Source organism: Quercus lobata, chromosome 10, assembly GCF_001633185.2.
Source record: "Quercus lobata isolate SW786 chromosome 10, ValleyOak3.0 Primary Assembly, whole genome shotgun sequence".
Taxonomy (NCBI): domain Eukaryota; kingdom Viridiplantae; phylum Streptophyta; class Magnoliopsida; order Fagales; family Fagaceae; genus Quercus; species Quercus lobata.
Window position 1 is genome coordinate 49,086,757 of NC_044913.1, and position 22,643 is coordinate 49,109,399.

A 22,643-nucleotide genomic window follows, 5' to 3' on the forward strand; every position below is an offset into this window, starting at 1 on the left:
TCATAGTTAGGCTTGGGCTTGGGCTGTGTTGGGCCATATTTAAGCTTGTCATCCTCATTGGGTTCCACACATGATGCTGATCATTTTGGTAGCGATTTGATTTCTCGTCATTGGGACTAGGGGGCTTGGATATAGGTAGGAACAAAATGGGTGTCTACAAGAAGAAAACCTCATTTCAAAGCATCATCACACTGCCCTAGAGATTTAAAGGAAGTAAATTAAAGGAATGTGAGGAAATGAACCCAAAAAAAAAGAAAAAAAAAAAAAAAAAACTTGTTTTTGAGAACTTTATTAACTAAAATCAATTATTAAACATTAGAGATTAAAAGCACTCAAATTGTAAATTTTAAGAACCAACAATATATTTTTTCCTCATAAAACTGGCAAAGTTTAAAGACCCAAAATATTCAAGTACTTATTTCATTCTCTCACCAAACACATACGCTTGGACCATGAGAATTTAAATTCATACATAACCTCAAGTTTATTCATGAACCCAACATATTAAAATGAAGCAAGAAATTGAGCAATGTAGCTAGAATTTGGAGGTGAAGGCTTTAACCTCTGGATGATTCTGAAACAGAGACATGTTTTTTTCATCCAAGCCCACCCATGCCTCAATTCCATCACCATCTTTGGTGTCAGTTAGACTAACCATTTCAACAACTTTTGGTTGATTGCTCACCCAAATAGGCTTTCCCCAACCAAAATCTACTTCAAAAAGAGGAAACCTGCACCAGCTAGTGAATTTATAGATATCTATCTCACCACTCTGAAGTTCTTCTTGGAGTTTTCTCATGGAGTTAGTCACCATGGAAACCAAATCATCCCCATTTTGTGGTTTCATACAATCATCCAGCGTATCCCTTATTGAGCTTTGTAGCGAACCCACCAGTTCATGCAACTCCACCTTGCTATCACCGTCTCCACCAAATCGAGCATTGGCCACCATGTATAGGTTCCCGAAAGAGTCATCCGATATTGGCAGAGCTGTCCTCCCACGCAGGTTCAATGAATGAAACAAAATAGAGGGCCTTAAGTTCCCACGTCTAGCTTTAGACACAGCAATGAGAACCTTCCATAAAAAAGCTGTCACCACCACAACTCGTGAAGGTTGGTGTTTTGATAATGATTCAGAATCACTATCACCACCTTTGGCAATTTGTTTTAGGCTTGATATTGCTGCCCCATTGAACACAAACCTTCTTGTGATGATTGGAACTCCAAATTTCATAGGTTGCATTGCAGGTACATTCTCTCTGGGTGGGAAATAAGAAGCCAAGTCAAATCTTGGCTGAACAGCTCCATTAATCCCTTCTGCTCGGCATGCTTTAGCCCATGCATTGAGGAACGAAGTTGCTGCAATTCCATCTGCTATATTATGCGAAATGAGAAGTACCATGGCTAGCCCACCACACTCAAACATGTTAACTTGAACAAGTGCCACAGGAGTAGATGTTGATTGAATAGGACGGGGAAGAAGATGATTCAACTCCTCGAGTTTTTCTCCTTGGATAAGTTGAGCAAGTTGACCACTTACTTGGGCTTCCAAGAATTCCACCCCTTCATCATTACAATCAATCATTTGCTTGTCTCTGATGTATCTCCCAGCTACTGGGTAATACAGGGTTAGGATTTCTGAAAGTGATTTCTCCAAACGCTTGCTCCTGTGATCACCATTTTCATCCCCATTGGCAAGGTAGTACAGAATAAAGGCCGCATGTATTGGAGGCTGGAGTTGATCTATTGATGATACTTTCAAACTTCTAAGGTGAGGTGGAGTTGGAGTTGCTGGTTTTACAAACTTTCTGGACAGAATTTGAACCTTCATCTTCAACTCAAATTTGGGACCTCTCCTGCTTAATTTGCACCGGGTTGGCTTGAATGAACTCTTTGCAGACGATTGAGGCTATATATAATCAAATAAAAGTGGTTAGTCACATAAATAAATAAATAAATAAATAACTAAATAGAAAGTGATTGCTGATATATCCTTATCCTAATACATAATGATATTTTGTTGCTTAGAATATGTGCTTTCAATTAAATTACAAGTGATGCTGAGAATATTACAAGTTTTATTGTATAAAGTCTACAAACTGAAATATCATCAATTTTTTCTTAAAAAAATGAAATTGCTAAATTTACAAAAAATTTATTACAAAAATGTTTATAAACTGACATGACAATAAATATAATTAATTATACATTAGGAGTTCAATTATATAATAAATATGTAAATTAATTTTTGTAATTGATGACACGTAAAAACCACAATGCCCTTTTATTCTTCTTCTTGGTAACGACAGCACAGCTAGACAGAGGCGAGAGTCTGAGAGATATATGCATCAAAGTCCATAATTATTGAATCCGACACTTTCATATTTATTGCTACATGCAGGTTGGCCCAAGGCCTAGGCCTACAACACCAACTACAAAAATGTCTTACCCCTTCATAAAAAGCCACAACTTCAATACAAAAGATACAAAATATTATGATAATAATTGAAATTGTTTTTAAAATGGTTGTGCATTATATTTGTAATCTCTAACAAGGCCTACAAAACATTAGAACGATTGAAATCATAGATTTTTTGGAAAAAAAAAATTTTGGTTTTAAATGTGCTAGATCATCAATAAAGTACTAATTTCTCCTAATAGTTTGAGATTTTAATTTTGTAAACTCCTAAATAGTAGATTCTCAACATTAGCCATTTATCTTCCACATAATCACACAGCAAAAAATCTCTATCTTTCTCTTAACATGAAAAAGAAAATTATATTACAACTTTACTAACCATGCACTATTGTCTTATATCCAAGATATAAAGTAAACCTCATTTTTAACCAAATAGTAAATTTTCTTCTTCTTTTTTGTGGTCAAATTATGCTTGAACTATGACTTTTTTTTTTTTTTTTTTTTTTTTGAGAGAGCTTGAACTATGACATTTGATTCTTTATTTAAAAATAACTTTTGTAAAATTATTATTGATTCATCAAATTAACCTTGCTTAAGTTAGTATTAAATAAATTTATTTAACTAATATTTAAATATACAAAAAGGTCTCACTTAAATTATCACCGTAGGTCTCAAACAATATCGAGTTAGTATTGCTCTTTACGAGGCTTCAAGCTTAGTATATAACCAACATTAGAGAATCAAACTATTTTATAAATTAAAATAACTTTACTTTGAGATGAGCTTATTATTGACACAATTTTTATTAACACTAGTCATAACATTTTAGTTGAACTGTTGTGAAAAATTTAACGTCCTAAACTTAATTATATTGTTGGAAGTTGTTTGACATTGACTTATTGAGGGACACAGGACTGATAAAACATTTGCAAGCAGTGTGAACCGCTCTTGGCGAGGAGATGTGTAGTTTTTATAATCACATACTTTTCTCTCAAAATCTGTTAGCGAAATCTTTAGAGTTCACATTAAATTAAAGCCAACCACCCAACTTTAATGAGCAGAAAATGTTGTTAATGTAAGAACAAATTTGAACTAAAAATGTTTATCCGCAATGGACAAAAATGCTCTTTTTAGCATTTTCATCTATCTTACTTTCCATCTCTCGATGGTGTTATTTTATGGATTATGCATTTAGAAAAATGTTAATAAAACCGATTAGTGGAACTATAGTGAATCAATTATGTTTAATAAAATATTTATTAGCTTGTAGAAAATAATCATAATTCGATATAGTTATGTACAGATTAGCAGGTAGCTGAATACATAATTTGTAAAGTTATGATTTTTACATAACATTTAAAACAGCTGTATTTCATGACAAAAAGTGTTATAATTTCATTAATTTATTTCTTTGTATTTTGTGGGATTTAATTGTAATCTGTTTAGTATTAAGTTGGTGAAGATTGCTCAAGAAGTTGATCTCGCTACTTGGCTCGGTAGTGCAACACCCATGAAAAGTTATGTGAGGAGCACATGAGGAAGTTCAACAGTTAGCGTGTTTCGCAAGTCACTTGCGACTTGGCTAACCCGCAAGATACACTGACCAACAGGATTTTAAGTGTGACTTTCCTACCCTTCGTCCACACTATATATACCCTTATTACCCACAAAATTATAAGGAGGCTATCAAATAGAAAACTCTAGAGAGAGATTTCTACAATACCCACCTTTTAGAGAAAGCTACCCATCCTTAAGTGAGAATTCCTTAGTAGTCTCTTCTCCTTCCCTCTCCCAATGTTATACCTTCAAAGGAGATTTGTACTCAAACATAATCCACACCTATTTAGAATGTAGAGATTATTTTGGAGCTTGAGAAGTATTAGATCTTTGCCAAAATAAGACGGTGAGGCTTGGTTGTGCAATCAAGTGGTATTGTGAGATCTGAGAACCTAGTGAAGACATGACTTGGTGAAGTCCGTTGGTAACTAAAGCTTGGAGAGCTCAATTACTTTGGGTAAATTAGGTTTGGAGGGTCTTTTTGGTTATTCTTGTACTCCGACTTATTCACTAGTGGATCATTTCGGCTTGGAGTGCCGCGGAGAGATTTTTACACTGAGTTTTTAGATTTTCCTCTTTGATAACACGTCGCTGTGTTATCTTGGGTTTAAGTCTCTTTTCCCTACTACCCTTTACATATTTTTTTTGCACTTATATGTTCATCCATGCAATTGTTGAATGCTTCAATTAATTAATTTTCTAATGACATATATTTCGCATTAAATGTGTTTAGATTAAATTTAATCAAGCCGTAATTAAAATTTAGGGGTCTCAATTAGCTCTAGTCATTATATTATCAAGCTTTCATAATTGAAACTTAACCTTAACTTCTAAACTAAATTAGTAATGTTTTAACCTACAGAACTTTAGTGCCTAATTCGGAGGTAGATGGATCACAGAAATGGTGTTAGGGTCATATTTTCTATGTATTGGCCTATCCTTTGATAAAACACATTTTACCTATAATTAGGTAGATCTAAGTTGGGTTTAATGTATCAAAAAGTATGTAAAGTTTACATCCTAAGTGCTATCATTAAAGACATGTGAAAGTTCAAATAGTGTAAAATACTATTGCTTGTTTAGACCCCCAATTTTAAACTTACGGCTAAATTGCTTTTATTCTACTTATCTAAGTGGAATAAGAGTAATCAATATGCAATTAACCAAGACTACTTCCTAGTGCACAAGCATATATAATCAACAAGTAATTACATAGCACAAGGAGTAAGGGAAGAGAGATGCAAACACAAGATAACATGATGATGTGTTATCAAAGAATGTTAGGACATATGTGATTCAATGTTAGGAACATATGTCAACATTTTATGTAATTAGCTAATCTTTTGACAAAACGCACTTTACTTGTAATTGGGTAGATCTAAGATGTGTTTAATGCTTCAAGAAACAAGGTTTCAAGTTCAAGTGTTAAAACCATGCAAGTTTGTCCAAGAATCAAGTGATGAAGTGTTGGATTTTAAAGCTCGACAGCTAGCATCTATCAAGGTTTAAAAGCTGCTGAAACCCGTATTTCGAAAGCTAGCTTATCTATCAAGGTTTATGAAACTCAGTTTTTCAGAACTGTTTTTCATTCAATCCGTGAGTATGTGTTTAGGTCTTCTTTTCTCACAACCCTAAACATATATAAGAATTATTTTTTAAGGACCGTCAAAAGTTGCACAATTGCACAAGTGTGAAACAAAGTCTTGTTCATGCAAATTGTGATCGGAGATAGAATTTGCCCTAGTTCATCTTTCTCTTGAAGAAGCTGCTGTGTTTGTACACCATAGGGTTTTGTGACCAAGGAGCTTCTTGATCTTCATTGTGTGATGAATTGAAGAACTTTGCAACCAACATTCTTCTCAAGTTGGTGATTAAGTCGCATATTGAGATCCGCGCAATTGCTTAGTCACGTACTGAGAGCCATGTATTGAAAAGGAGAGATTGTCACTATAAAACAAGTCCAATTGGGTATTGGGGTAAGGGTTCAACTGTAAGTTGGTATAAGGTACTAGGATTCCTTTACTTGTAACCGCTTGTTTTGATAATAGTGGATTCTCGGGAGTGGTGACCTTAAAATTACCCGGTGGGGTTTTTGCTGTATAGGTTTTCCCCATTCATAAACAAATCACCGTGTCAATTTATTTTCCACTGCACTTAGTTTAATTGGTGATTTGTTTATGCTGCCACGTACATTGCATGTTAATTTGATTAATTGATAAACTTTGCTAATTAATCAATTAATATATCATAAGGGGTCAATACATTCTTGGCCTATCAAAGAAGAAAACCGAAGAACTCGACGTATGAATTGGAAACACTTAAGCCAAAATGATTCACTAGTAAATGAGTTGGAGTAAAAGGATACCAAATAGACCCTCAAAGCCTAATCTATCAAAACACTTAAGCCCTCTAAACTCTAGCTACCAACAGACTTTTGGGAGTCTTACCTTCACTAGCTTCCCGAATCTCACCATACTACCTGATTGCACCGCCAAGCCTCACTAGCTTATTTTGGCAACTACCCAATGCTTCCCAAGTTCCAAAACACTCTTTACACTCAAAACGGCTATGGGTTGTGTTTGGGTACAAATCTCCTTTCAAGGTATAACAATGGGTAAAGGGAGGAGAAGAGGCTTCAAGGATTTCTTACTTAAGGATGAGTAACTCTCTCTAAAATGGTGGGTGTTGTTGGAACCTCTCTAAGGTTTTCTATCTGAATAGCCTCCTTACAATTATGTGGGTAATGAGGATATATATAGTATGATTGAAAAGTATAAAAAGTTACACTTAAAATCCCAGATGTCAATGTATTTCGCGAGTCATCTCCTGAGTTGTCCAAGTCATAGATGAGTCACGAAACACACTTAATGTTCAGCTTCCACATGTGCTCTTCACATGGCCTTTTGTAGGTGCTGAGTCCTGAGCCAATTGCGAGCCAAGTCGTGAGATCAACTGTCTTGAGCAATCTTCACCGATTTAATACTAAACCCATTACAATTTAATCCCACAAAATACAAGGAAATAAATTAATGCAATTATAACATTTTTTTTCATGGAATAAAGCCAATATAAATTTTATGTGAAAAACTATAACTTAACAATATTGAAGATTGAGCCAAGAAACAAGTGAAGAAAAACTGCTTCAGTAATTCTCGACACTAGCATCTATCGAGATTTAATGAACAAGCTCGACACAAGCTCGATCTACCTAAATCTACAATCTCAAAATTATCAAACTTGAATTTCGGCCCATGATGACTTGGATTGCTAGGGTTTTGTTCTCTAGTACCCTAGACCATATAAAAGGCTTATTTTAAATTCATTAAAGACACAAAAACATAATTAAAGAACTCATACACTTTGTGAGAAACTACCACGTTTTGTGTGTCTTAGGGTTTTATCACCAAGTGCTTCTAGATCTTCAATGTACTATGAAGTGAAGAATTTTGCAACCAACAACATTCAATCAGTTTCTTAGAGTTAGTCACATACTAGGATCTACGCAAAGAAAGATGTATCTACAAAATGAAGTCCAATTGAGGATTTGAGTAAAGGTTCAACTGTAAGTTGGTATTTTGGGATAGTTAAGGGTAGTGGTAAAATTCTTTATACTTGTAACCGATTTTTGTTGATTAGTAGATTCTTTGAAGTGGTGATCTGAAAATCACCTGGAGGGGTTTTTGCTTTGCAAGAAGTTTTCCTCATTTCTCAACAAATCACCGTGTCATTTAATTTCCACTGCATATTAGTTTATTTGGAGATTTGTTGATGCCTCCATAATTTGCATGTAATTTGACCTAATTAATCAACTTGAATAATTGAATTAATTAACCAATGTCAATCTATAACCCAACAAATGGGAAAAGAAAATAAGTGTGAGAGGGATTGTTGGCATTGTGAGAGATAGAAAGAGTGACTTACCTAATTATAGGTGTGAGTGGCGATTAAGGATCTTCGTGTATGTGAAACTGGAAAGTTGTAGATATTTAAGTTACGGTTACAACCCATCTAGACTTATGTCAATTGGATTTTTGAGGAGAGAGATACGCTAAAAATACTGTTTAGTGCTCAAATTTGATTTTTCCTTTTCAGATTCTAACTCTTTGATTTCTTTCTTTATTTGAAGCTTCCAAACGTGGTACATGACCCAAGCACTCCAGCTACATCTCCTTAGACATTTAAGCATGGTACTTTAGCTCCTTTTTAATTTTAGTTTGGCCTCCATTATCTCACAAACTCCTGTAAACTCATCTTTTTCACATGATTTCTTGAAAGTAGAAAGTTACACGCAATGAATGATATATTATTCAAAAAATTATGTATAGATAAATAATAGGGACTAATGCAAATCATGGCTTAATTATACAAATTAATTATAGTAAGAAGGAGATAATGCCCACATAAATATATAACAAGTATACATTTTAAGGAGTTATCATGTGTAAGAATAAATTTGAAAAAAAATTGTTTATTCATAATGAACAAAAATGCTCTTTTGGGCATTCTCACCTATCTTACTTTCCATCTCTCGATGGTTTTATTCAATGGATTATGCATTTAGAAAAATATTTATAAAACCGATTAGTGGAACTATATAGTGAATCAATTATGTTTAAAATAATATTTATTTTCTTGTAAAAAATAATCATAATTCAATATAGTTATGTACAGATTAGTAGGTAGCTAAATACATAATTTGTAAAGTTATGGTTTTTACGTAACATTTAAAATGCCTATATTCCCTGACAAAAAGTGTTGTAATTTCATTAACTTATTTCTTTATATTTTATGAGATTTAATTGTAATAGGTTTAGTATTAAGTTGGTGAAGATTACTCAAAAAGTTGATCTCGCTACTTGGCTCGTGTCTGACTCAAGACTGCAACACCGACGAAAAGCCATATGAGGAACACATGAAGAAGTTCAACAGTTAGAGTGTTTCGCGAATCACTCGCAACTTGGCTAACCCTTGAGCTAACCCGTGAGATACATGGAACAATTGGATTTTAAGTGTGACTTTCCTACCCTTCACTTACACTATATATGCCCTCATTAGCCACAAAATTGTAAGGAGGCTATTAGATAGAAAACCCTAAAGAGAGGTTTCTACAATACCCACTTTTTAGAGAGAACTACTTATCCTTAAGTGAGAATTCCTTAGTAGTCTCTTCTCCTCCCCTCTCCCATTGTTAAACCTTCAGAGGAGATTTATACCCAAACACATCTCACACTATTCAAAGTATAGAAAGTGTTTTGCAACTTGAAAAGTATTGGGTCTTTGCCAAAATAAGACGGTGATGCTTGGCAGTGTAATCAGGTGGTATTGCGAGATCTGGGAAGATAGTGAAGACATGACTACGTGAAATCCGTTGGTAGCTAAAGCTTGGAGAGCTCAAGTACTTTGGGTAGATTAGGCTTGAAGGGTCTTTTTGGTTATCCTTATACTCCAACTTATTCACTAGTGGATCATTTCGGTTTGGAGGGCCGTAGAGAGGTTTTTATGCTGAGTTCTTCGGTTTTCCTCTTTTATAACTCATAGTCGTGTTATCTTGGGTTTGAGTCTTCTTTTTCCTACTACCCTTTACATATTTTCTTTGCACTTATATGTTCATCCATGCAATTTTTTAATGCATCAATTAATTAATTTGCTAATCACATATATTCTGCTTTAAGTGTGTTTAGAATAAAATTAATCAAGTCGGAATTAAAATCTGGATGTCTCAATTAGCTCTAGTCAGTAGATTATTGAGTTTTCATAATCAAAATTTAACCTTAACTTCTAAACTAAAATAGTAATGTTTTAACCTACAGAACTTTGTTGCCTAATTCTGAGAGAAATGGGTCGCAGAAATGGTGTTAGGGTCATATTTTCTATATATTGGTCTATCTTTTGACAAAACGCATTTTATTTCTAATTGAGTAGATCTAAGTTGGGTTTAATGTGTATGTTTTTAAACCCCAACAAACACAACAGATTAACCTAGTTAATTAGCCAAGTTGATTACTTAGTCCAATTTCAGATCTAGGCTAACACAAACACATCATATTATTGTAAACTGCAGAAAATAAAGAACACAATAATATGATAACCCAGGAAACCAAACTGGTAAAAATCTGGGGAGGATTTAACCTAGCGATCCTCAAGGTAAAACTAAATCTACTATAAAATAATTGAAGTTTACACAATAGTGACTTAGACCACTAACATCCTATTCTTACCTTGAGTAGGAAACTTACTACCACGACCACGTGGCAACTCCGAATCCACGGACTACTTCTTTTTTGGATTCCCAACAAGTACAAGCACTCCCACTTGCGTATCTTTAAGCTCTTTATTGCAGCAATTGAATGATCATCAAGTTCTTGAATCGAATTCTCCTTCTTGATAATCCTAAGTATGTGTGAAGGCAAACACCTCTAGATCAAAGATTTACACATAGAGTAAAAGGAGCTACCTAAAACGTGGTTAGGGTTTTCCCTTTTATACTTAGGGCAAAACATAAAACCCTACATGTCATATGGGCTTAGGGCTGAGTTGGAAAATTCTGCAGAAAAATGTTATGTCCGAATTTCAATCGATCGAGTCTAATTCTCGATCGATCGAGCCAGGCAGAATCATATTATAACTTCTAAAGTAACTTAATTCCAACTTTACATAAAACACATACACTTTGAGCAAGTCTAAATAAGACTAAAAACCTGTTTTGATCTTGGTTTGCCAACAATACAAATTAGAGTTCTAATACATTAGTTCCTAAGTACTTAGAACCTAACATAATGTATCAAGAAGTATGTAAAGTTTACATCGTAAGTGGTATCATTAAAGACATGAAAATTGATCTAAGAAACAAGTGAAAAAAAGTTGTTTCAGTATTTCTCGACACTAGCATCTATTGAGATTTAATAAACAAGCTTGACACAAGCTTGATCTATCGAAATCTACAATTTCATAATTCTCAAATCTAGATTTTGGCCCATGATGACCTGGATTGCTAGGGTTTCGTTCTCTAATACTCTAGACCATATAAAAGAATTATTTTAAAGTCATCAAAGACACAAAGACTCAATTAAAGAACTCATACATGTGAGAAGTTACCTTGTTTTGTGTGCCATAAGGTTTTGCAACTAAGTGCTTCTAGATCTTAATGTGCTTTGAAGGGAAGAACTTTGTAGCCGACAACAATCAATCAATTTCTTGGAGTTAGTCATGTACTAAGATCCATGCAAATGAAGAAGTATTCTACAAGATCAAGTCCAAATAAGGATTGGAGTAAAGGTTCAACTGTAAGTTGATAGTTTGAGATAGTCCAGGGTAGTAGTAAAATTTCTTATACTTGTAACCGCTTTTTCTTGGTTAGTGGATTCTTGGAAGTGGTAATCTGAAAATCACCTAGGGGGTTTTTTGCCTTGCGAGAGGTTTTCCTCATTTCTCAACAAATTACCATGTAATTTCACTGCATATTAGTTTATTTGGTGATTTGTTGGTTCCTCCACAATTTGCATGTAATTTGACTTAATTAATCAACTTGAGTAATTGAATTAATTAACCAGGGTCCATGTATAACCCAACAAATGAGAAAAGAAAATCAGGGTGAGAGGGATTGTTGGCATTGTGAGAGATAGAAAAAGTGACTTACCTAACTCTCATAGATTGGCTTTGTAAAAATGCAAAAAAGAAAAATTGCTTTCTCATGTTTATTGGCGACGACCACAATGCCCTTTTATTATTCTTCTTGGTAACAACAACACAACTAGATAGAGGTAAGAGTCTAAGAGATGCATAAATCAAGGTCCATAATTATTGAATCTAATACTTGATGCAATTCACCCACTTTCTCTCACAATTTTTTTTTACATTTTTTACTTTTTAACTTTCTTGTAATATATTTTATTTAATGGTTAAGGTTAAAAGTTGGCCCAAGGCCCTAGCTACAATACCCACAATTCCCTAGGTATTGCACCTGATCTCAATCCTATAGCTATATGCAAGTTGGCCCAAGACCTAGGCCTATAGCACCAACTACAAAAATGTCTTACCCCATCATAAAAAGGCCACAACTTCAATATAAAAAGATACAAAATATTATGGTAATAATTAAAATTGTTTTTAAAATGGTTGTGTGTTATATTTTCAATATCTAACAAGGCCTCCAAAACATTAACAATTGAAATAATAAATTTTTTGAAAAAAAAAAATTGGTTTTAAATGTTCTAGATCATCAATTAATTATTAATTTCTCCTAAAAGTTTGAGATTTAAATATTGTAAACTCCTAAATAGTAGATTGTCAACATTAGCCATCTATCTCCAACATAATCACACACCAAGAAATCTCTATTTTTCTCTTAACATGAAAATATAAAATTGAAAATTATATTACAAATTTACCAACCATGCACTGTTGTCTTATATCCAAGATATAAAGTAGAACTCATTTTTAACAAAATAGTAATTTTTTTTTTTTTGGGTAAATTATGTTTGAACTATGATATTTGATTCTCTATTTGAAAATAACTTTTGTTAAAATTATTATTAATTCATCAAGTTAACCTTGCTTTGTTTAGTATTAAATAAATTTATTTAACTAATATTTAAATACACAAGTACTCACCTAGATTATCACCTTAGGTCTCAAACAATATCGACTTAGTATTGCTCTTTATGAGGCTTCAAGCTTAGTATATAACCAAAATTAGAGAATCAAACTATTTTCTAAATTAAAATAACATTACTTTGAGATGAGCTTATTATTGACAGGATTTTATTAACACCAGTCATGACATTTTAGGTACGTTTGATTGACTGTAATAGACACTGTAATATAATAGTTATTTCTATGGTTTAGCTATTCAGTAGTTTGATTATGTTTTTATTAAAGGGAATAGTTGAAATCTCAATTAGTGCGAAAACACTAATGCTTGTTTAGACCTCCAATTTTAAATTAAGGCTTACTTACTTTTACTCTAACTTAACTAAGTGTAGAACAAGAGTAAAGTGCGCGTTATAAACCAATAACACTACTCTAAGCCATAACCAACCACAATGAGCAATAAATGTAAATCTTAAAGAGTAGGGAAGAGAGATGCAAACACAAGATAACACCGAGACGTGTTATTGAAGAGGAAACTGAAATACTCGGCTTAAACCCTCTCCGCACCCTCCAAGTCGAAATCGATCCACTGGTGAATAAGTTAGAGTACACAAATATCAAAAAGACCCTTCAAACTTAATCTACCCAATGTACTTGAGCCCTCCAGGCTCCTACTACCAACGGATTTCACAGAGTCTTGACTTCACTAGCTTTCATGATCCCATAATTATGTCCGATTGCATCCGCCACTTAATGACTTCTTCCAATACTTCCCAAAGGTACCAAAACTTCTCTCAACACTCAGAGTGTGTGAGGTAAGTGTTTGGGCTAAGAACCTCTCAAGGATGTATAGATAGAGAGGTAGGAGTAGAGTAAAACCAAGAGAATTTGTGTAGATAATTGTGGGTATGACAATCTCTAACTTTCGAGTGTCTTGTTAGTGTTTTCTCTCTAAAAATGACTCCTTAATTTCGTGGGTAAAGAGGATATATATAGTGTGTATAAAGAATTTAGAAAAGCACTTTTCATTTTTGCCAAACAAAGAGTTTCACGAGTACCTCGCAAAATGGCATTTCTCATGAAGTACTCGTGAAATGACAGGCTAACATGACTCTTTAGCTTCTAGTTATGTGCTTCACACGTGGCTTTTTTGCGAATTCCTTACTCACGAGCTTCTCGTCCCTTATAATTAAACCCAATCTCTCACCAATCTCTCACATTCATCCCTTATAATTAAACCCACAAAAATATAGAGAAATGATTGACTACATTACAACCAAATTAGGCACGAAATTAACGCCAATAAAAGACTAGTCGGAAATCACAAATTTGTAATAGTCATTCCTTACGAATAGCTATTCTTTAAAATGAGGAATAGTTTTTCATCTCTAAAAGAGTTATAATAGATATTTCTTAGTAGGTGTATTAATTTCTAAAATTAATATATCTCCATTCCATATGCACATAACAATTATGAAAACAAAAAATCATAAAAAAATAACTTCTCCCTCTTTCAAATTTAAAAAATATATTATTTTTTAGGATATATAATTATGAGTAAGATATTTCCTAAAATATATCTTAATTTTGATTTAAGATGTTTTAATTCCATTAATGTCTTCAAGGTTCTATTATTGTGTTGTTATCAAACAAATCTATATATTACTAAAAGCTGAAGCATGATATTTATTACTGCTGAGCTGCTATTGCGCCACCTTATCGCTACGTCATTCACCACATACTTATTATTTATTATTTATTCATTTTTTTTTTAGTAAACAATAATACTTATTAGAACACACACGAAAATAGTAATATTAGTATTTTAAATCAGGTTTATAATACATTACATAACTAGAGTACAACTACAAAATAGCCTAACCTTTATAGTTGTAAATTGGGGTTATAAACAACATATAAATAGATTATTGATTTTACATATTAATCTTTGTCGGTTTTAACATATATATATATATTTCTTTTTTATTTCCAATTTTCCTATAATTTTTTTTACATTCACTTATTTTTTAAATATTTACACTTTTTTCAACCTTTTTTCTTCCCTTACCTTTTCATCTCCCCACTACCCTCTATTTTAATATTGCTATTCATCTTTCCCTTCATCTTTCTTTATTTGTCTCTTCTTATCCCTTCCCTCTTACTATAAATTTGTCACTCTTTTCCATTCATTGCATAGTTTTCTCTCACAAAAAAGTTATCTCTCTCTCTCTCTCTCAATGTTTTGGTGGGTTTTTATTTTTTATTGCATCTCCGCTTTAGGTTGATAAATTTTTGTGTTTTTAAGAACTCTAATTTAGGTTGATACGATTTAGTTTTGTATTTTAAGTTATTATTATTATTATTTTGCTCTTTGATTGGTAAATTTTATCCAATTACATTATAAAAAAATTAAAGATAGTAGATAAAAATAAAATAGTATTCCATTACATAGTGTAATTTGGATAATTTAGTATTTATTAATATATCTTTTAATTTCTCTTATTTTTTTCTTCTCTTCTATTTTACTCAATATTGAAATTCAACCACATCCTCCTTATCATTAAATTATTTATATTTTCTCTCTCTTCTTGTTTTAAAAAATAAAAAATATAATATTTTACTTAAATTTAAATAAAAGAAAATTGTGCTCATCAAATTGTACTCATTTTTTTTTTAACATTTACAATTTCTCCAACCTTTCTCCTTCTCTTTACCTTTTCATGTCCCCAAAAATTCTACCTTGATATCACTCTTCCTCTTTCCTTTTATCTTCCTTTATTTTGTTTCTTTTTATTATCATCCTCTTAGTATAAATTTTTCATTCACTCTTCCATTCTTTACATAATTTTCTCTCACAAAAAAGTGGTTATTTCCCATTTTTTCTCCCTTAATTTTTTGGTGGATTTTTATTTTTATTTTTCTTGCACCTCTATTTTAGCTTGATAAAGTTTTGTATTCTTTAGAACTCTATTTTGGTTTATGGGATTTAATTTTTTTTTTAAGTTTTTTTTTTTTTTATGACTTTGATTGTTAAATATTATCATATTGCATTATAAATAATTAAAAAAAGAATATAAGAATGTACTATTATTATATTACATAGATTTATTTGGATAAGTTAGTGTTTATTGTTATGTATTTTATTATTTTTTTTTTTTCACATATCATTTTATTTAACATTTAAATTCAGCGACATCCCCCATATATATCATATAATATTTTTCCTAAAATAAATAAAAAAAATTGTCCACATTAAGTGGAGTAATGCTAGGAAAACACTCATTCTCACACTCAATGCATCAAAGGAAGAATGAAATACAAAAACAAATCAAGTTAGAAATACTAAATTAATAAATAAAAAAACTAATAATGCATATTTAATGTCATAGAATCATCCTCAAATATAGAGAGAGAGAGAGAGAGAGAGAGAGAGAGAGAGAGAGAGAGAGATGGTATAGGAAAAAGCCAATACAAAGTAATAAAGAGTAGAAAAAGAAAAAAAAAAATCCAAACGTCAATTAGTAATCGTTGATTGGAAAACAAAGGGTTGTAAGGAGAAGTAAAAAATAAAATAGAGATTACCATGTGGAGAACATTAAAAACTTTACAGTGTAGTAACATAAATCGTTAAATTCACTTAAAAAATTAAATCAACAATCAACAATTAAATACAATCATAGTACTAAATTTAAAGTTAAAACTGATCAAACTCTAACCATGGAAACCATATTAATCATAACTACAAAAGAGATGTTCTCTAATAGTAGTAGAAATTACATAAGAAATAAAGTTAGAAATTTTAAAAATCCATTTTTTGACATTTCATTTAACATTATTTATAATATATATATATATATTTATATTTATATAAATTTTCATACACTATTACTTTCGAAAATCTAATAAACAATTCTACCTCTCATTTATCGTCTTTGTTATGCAAATCATCAGTTAGTAAATATATGATAATGGTAAGAAGCATTACAAATAAGATCACTAAAATATATATATATATATATATATAATTAACCACTATCATTATGGAGTAGTAGTCTATAATTTTACGCATAAAAAAAAAAAGAATATATAGAGTTTTCTTAAAGGTATGTGTAAAGATTCACTCTGTGTGTATGTATAAAGGTAAAAAAAAAAAGGTATATTTAAGATTTTTATTAACTTAAGAAGTAATGAAAAACCAATAGTTAATAACTAAAATTATAGTATTAATAAAATATTTAATGAGACCATCCTAAAAAAATTATCAAGCGCAACGCGCAGATATGCGACTAGTGAATAGTAAAAAGTCTTACATTACAACATTTTGTATTCTTGTAATCTCTTATGAAATTACTATTACAATCTACCAAGCGTGTCTTTTAATTCAATTGTTATTAAAAATTTAACATCCTAAACTTAATTATATTGTCGGCAGTTGTTTGACATTGAGGGACACAGGACTGATTCAACATTTGCAAGCAATATCAACCGCTCCTGGCGAGGAGTTGTGTAGTTTTTATAGTCACATACTTTTCTCTCAAAATTTGTTTGACATTGAGGGATACAGGACTGATACAACATTTGCAGGCAATATCAACCGCTCTTGGCGAGGAGTTGTGTAGTTTTTATAATCACATACTTCTCTCTCAAAATTTGTTAGCGCAATCTTTAGAGTTCACATTAAATTAAAGCCAACCACCCAACTTTAATGAGTAGAAAATGTTGTGAACGTGTAAGAAAAAATTTGAACTGAAATGTTTATTCATAATGAACTAAAATGCTCTTTTTGGCATTTTCATCTATCTTACTTTCAATATCTTGTTGGTTTTATTTTATGGAAAATTTCTGTAAAACATACACTAATATACCCACTGTTGAACACCCACACAAAATAAACAAGTCACAATTTTCGATGGCACTAGTTCATTTTTTGTGTATGAGTGTGCAAGAGTGTAACAGAGAGTATGTAATAGATAAAACATTTTTTTGTCTAAATTTCAAATTGTATCCTCTAGGTTTAAAATAATAATCAGCCTTAAAAAAAAAAAAAAAAAAAAAAAAAAAAAAAAAAAAAAAAAAGAGAGAGAGAGAGTAATTATCATCATCTTCTATCCATAAGATTTAATTTTGTTAATTTCATCTTTAAACATTGCTGACTGTTAACGTCGCTTGTATTTCAATGTACACCATTTGCACCTTTGTGCCATGACGTGATATAAAGTTGGTCATGATTGAATTTCCGTCACAATACGTATCCTCAATCCTCATTACACCGATTTTTTGGGTTCTGTGACTATTGCAAAAACTCTGAATCTTGATTTTGTGTTTGCTTATGTTTATTGTTTTCTTTATTACCATTTGTTTGAATTTTGAGGGCTTCATTGCACTAACCGATATCAGAGCATGGTTAAGGTTTTGATCTCAATGATAAGCACCAAGGTGGACAAGTTCTTCGGCAATGGAAATTTCTCAGTTTAACTTTGGCAGAAGATGGATCTCATAATCCATCCTAATTTATTACCTGCCACCTCCAACCACTAAAAATAATAAACTCATTTGTGAAATTTGCAAGAGTAAAAGGAATAGCAATAGGAAGAGAAAGGCTTTTTTAAAGAAAGTTGTTCTTGAAACTTTGTGTATAGAAGTGTGTCTAATACAAAGGTGGGCACTATAATCTAATTTTGCGGGGTTGTATAGGCAAAAAACCGCTTTGCACCGAGTTTGGTGGGTTGCACGATTTAACCTTTAAAAACAACACATTCGTAGTATCTCTTAACTTTGTATATTGGTCCTAAACTCATTTTTATTTTTTATTATTGTATTGATTATTTGAATTAAAATTTTTATTCCTTCCATTCAAACTCACAAATAAAAGAAGAGAATACTATTTTTAATTTTTAATTTTTTTATTCTTTTCTATTTCATTCCTTTTTCCCCACCTAAACCAACTGTAAAAGTAGTTTCCAAAAGGTATATATCTCCCCTCCTAAACCAGCTGTAAAAGTAGTTTCCAAAAGGTATATATGTAGATCACTGTTGCCCAAAGAAAGAAACCTGCTGGTTTCTATATCATGATAAACATAACTAAGGTCAACTTTAAAGAGTTATATTCCTACTGAGAATCCAATATGCATTAAATCATACCATAAGAAAAATGAGTAATGTTGAGAAAAAAATATATTTAACATTTGGGGAGAAGGCCTATTATGATTCTAACAATATCATTTTCATTTGAGTCCAACACTGATACTATTTTTGTAGTGCACTAATCATAATTTGACATATAAATAGTTATGATTCTTCAAGACTTGTGGAAGAAAAAATTATATATAAACTCAAATTTTAACCTAATTAAGGACCCAACATATTGAATTGCTTACTCCATTCTCCAACATAACATACATACTCACCAAGAGCCTCATAGATTTACTACTTAACACTCCCATGGTGTTTTCAAAAGAGATATCCAAGATTCAAATTTTCACTCTCCCAATTATCAAATTAATTTTTTTATTTTATTAAAAAACATAGATACACTCATGACATGAGAAATTCAACTGATACATAACCTAAAAATTTATTCTTACTAAACCCAACATATTAAAAGGAAGCACTAAACAATTAGATTTGGGAGGTAAAGGCTTTAATCTCAGGATAATCCTGAAACATAAGCATAGCTTCTTCATGCAAGCTCACCCATGCCTCAATTCCATCACCGTCTTTGGTGTCAAACATACCAATTATTTCCATAGGAATAGCTACAATGCTCATCCAAGCAGGGTTTCCCCAGCCAAAATCCGCTTCATAGAAAGGGAACCTACACCAGCTACTGAACATATAGATATCAGTCTCACCTCTTTCACGTTCTTCACCGACCTCTCTTAAGGATTTAGTCATCATAGAAACCAAATCGTCCCCGGTTTGTGCTTTCATGCAGTCATCAATCGTATTCCTTATTGAATCATCAAGTGCATCCACCAAGTCATGCAACTCAAACTTGCTCTCGTTGTTTCCACCAAATCGAGCATTGGCCACCATGTAGAAGTTCCCAAAAGAGTTATCCGGTATTGGCAGAGCCGTCTTTCCACGCAGATTCAGTGAATGACTTAAAATAGAGGCTCTCAAGTGCCCACGTCTAGCTTTAGCCACTGCAATGAGAGCCTTCCATATAAGCGTTGTTACCGCCACTACCCGTGAAGGTTGGCGTTTTGTTGATGTTTCAGAATCACAAGCACCGCCTTTGGCAATGGCTTTCAGGCTTGATATTGCTTCCTTATTGAACACAAACCTTTTGGTGATGATTGGATTTGCACCAGGTCCAGGTATCTTAGGTGGCTTCATAGGCATAATATTCTCTCTTGGTGGAAAGAAAGAAGCCAAGTCAAATCTTGGGTGAATCACTTCATTGATCCCTTCTGCTTTGCATGCTTTAGCCCATGCATTGAAAAACGTAGTGGCTGTAATTCCATCAATTATAAAATGAGCACATTCTAGCGCAATGGCTAGCCCACCACACTCAAACATGTTGACTTGAACAAATGCCAAAGGAGTAGTTTCTGATGGCATTACATTGGGAACAAGAGAATTCAACAGCTCGGGTTTGAGTTCTCCTTGGAGAACTTGAGCAAGTTTTCCACTTACTTGGGCTTCCAAGTATTCCGCCCCCTCATCATTACAATCAACTAGTTGCTTATCTCTGATGTATCTCCCAGCTAGAGGGTAATAGAGGGTTAAGATTTCTGAAAGTGATTTCTCTAAACGCTTACTCCTCTCATCAATTTCATTTTTGTCACCATTGGCAACGTAGTACAGAATAAATGGCACATATGCTGGTGGAGCAAGTTGATCTAAGGATGATGTTTTGTAACTTCTAAGGTGAGGTGGAGTTGGAGTTGTTGGTTTTATCAACTTTCTGGATAGAATTTGAACCTCCATGCTTACCTCAACTTTGAGAGTTCTTTCAGCAGATAGTTAGGCTTAATTTAATCTTAGAATTCCATGAATAAATTTTTTGCAGATAAAAAGGAATGAAGGAAAGTCGTTGTCCTTTAGAGCGTTGGCCTCTTTATTGCTTTGTTTTTTAGGTAAATCCGACCAATAATCGTTGTACTTTAGAGCGGTGGCCTCTTCTTTTTATTATTATTATTATTATTATTATTATTATTATTATTATTATTATGGTGTAGATTTAAAACATTATAACAATAATATAATTCTATAGCTATAGATTTAAAATAAAACAACAATATGTTCATCAAAAAAAATAAAACAACAATATAGTTTTGTCTACAAAGACATTGGGCATAATTTTTTGTTGGACAATACCTCGATATGATTTGCTTTGTTGTTTAGATTGTGATTATATGAAAACTAAGCTCAAGCTCAAATCTATCACAACTTTAAAAATATTTCTTTTTCTTTCAATTTTCTTTTCATTTACTCCCCCACACCACACCACACCACTTGTCAACCATCTTTTTCTTTCTTCCCATTTACTCCCCCACTACCTGTCAAGTGTCAACCATGCACCACCTCTTTTAATCAAAAGGACCTTTTATTCCTTGGCTAATATCTATTGAATTTCCTCCACATCTTTATTGAGTCACCAACCATTCTACCCTCACTCATTTTTTCTATGGTTTGTTTCCATCAATTTTTTTCTTTCTCTTCATCGTATGTATTAATTCATCATATGTATTCATGTACAGTATCATTCTTTTCTTCTCTTCTTTCATTTTTTTTATTGTTTAAACGTTGGCTTCTCTTCTTACAAATTCATACTAGAAGGATCTCGAATTTCCGCCAAAATTAACTGCTACTCACCGAAATGACCGAAACTCACCAGAGTAGCCCGAAATTTTTTTTGAGTTGGAACAAAGAGGGTTGTCGTTGCAATTTATGAGTCAATATGAGATTTTTCGTCCGTTCTGGACAGAATATAAATAAATTCATAACAATGGTTTCGAGGGACACTTGAAATATTGATAATTTTACTTCAAAAGACTTGCAAATAGATGTGTCATCAATTGCAAAAAAATAATTCAAACATTACTTCATTTATTAGGTATTTGAAGTTCATCAATCACATTTTTTATTGTATAATTTTGTAAAGATCTTCTAGTAAATTTTGTAATATATTTATCATTTTCCTTTTCTGAATGTCATTAATAGTGCCTTGTACTTCCGAGATAACAAAAAAGAATCTCCATTGATGGTAGAAATAACTCACCGTGCACCTAGACACGATAAACGGGTGGGTTGGGTCAAGTAAAAAATGAGTCATTTTAAGCAGTTAGGAACAGGTCAAGTCAATTGGGTTCGGGTTGGTTAGAGTCAACCCGTATTTTTTCACATGAATTTTTTTTTTAAGTAAAAAAATGTATTTGCCATTTGGAAAGTAATGCAGCAAATTACTTGATGTAAAATGCATTACTTTAAACTTATCACTCATATCAAAAAGGAGCTCAGCTAAACAAATTAATACTTGTTCAATAATTCTAAAATTATTCAAATTTCAACATTACTAACCAAAAGAAAACAGCACAAAATATAATTAAAACAAACACACAAGTTTCATTTCAAAGCAATATCAACATTCCCAAAATATAAAAACAATATTACTAATGCCTTATTGGATAAGTAATTTGACAAAGAATAAAAACATGTAAGAAATTTACAATCTTTGAAAACTAATTTTATAATCTAATATCAATTGTGATTGACACTCTATTTCATTTTGAAAATATACATTAAACTTTGATTATTTAATAATTTATACATGGTCTATTTTTTGAATATTGTTAGGGTCATATTTTTCATGTGTTGGCATATCTTTTGACAAAACTCACTTTACTTGTAATTTTGTAGTTCTAAGATGTTTCTAGAATATCATGAAATATGTTGAGTAATCAAGACAAGTAGTATTATTGAAAACATGAAGACTACACCAAGAAACAAGTGAAGAAAAGCCGAAAAAGTGAACCTCGACACTAGTCTCAACACTAGATGCTAACATCTATTGAGAATAAAAGATCAACCTTGACACTAGCTCGACACTTCTCGATCTATCGAGATATGCAAA

At 32.2% G+C, this 22,643-nt stretch overlaps 2 protein-coding genes across 2 annotated transcripts; both read right to left on the minus strand.

Moving 5' to 3' along the window:
* Nucleotides 1–315: 315 nt before the first annotated feature.
* Nucleotides 316–1,901, minus strand: LOC115965745 (acetyl-CoA-benzylalcohol acetyltransferase-like). Its single transcript, XM_031085039.1, has one exon. It carries the CDS (start codon nucleotides 1,829–1,831, stop codon nucleotides 536–538), a length of 1,296 nt encoding a protein of 431 aa, XP_030940899.1. The 5' UTR covers nucleotides 1,832–1,901; the 3' UTR covers nucleotides 316–535.
* A 17,154-nt stretch (nucleotides 1,902–19,055) lies between these two features.
* On the minus strand, nucleotides 19,056–20,573 carry LOC115962474 (acetyl-CoA-benzylalcohol acetyltransferase-like). The gene has a single exon (XM_031081318.1). It carries the CDS (start codon nucleotides 20,495–20,497, stop codon nucleotides 19,184–19,186), a length of 1,314 nt encoding a protein of 437 aa, XP_030937178.1. The 5' UTR covers nucleotides 20,498–20,573; the 3' UTR covers nucleotides 19,056–19,183.
* Between the last annotated feature and the right edge of the window lie 2,070 nt (nucleotides 20,574–22,643).

What these genes read in the sequence shown, in the direction of transcription:
- LOC115962474 (XM_031081318.1), bottom strand. Translation starts at nt 20,497, where the DNA reads ATGGAGGTTCAAATTCTATCCAGAAAGTTGATAAAACCAACAACTCCA.
- LOC115965745 (XM_031085039.1), bottom strand. Translation starts at nt 1,831, where the DNA reads ATGAAGGTTCAAATTCTGTCCAGAAAGTTTGTAAAACCAGCAACTCCA.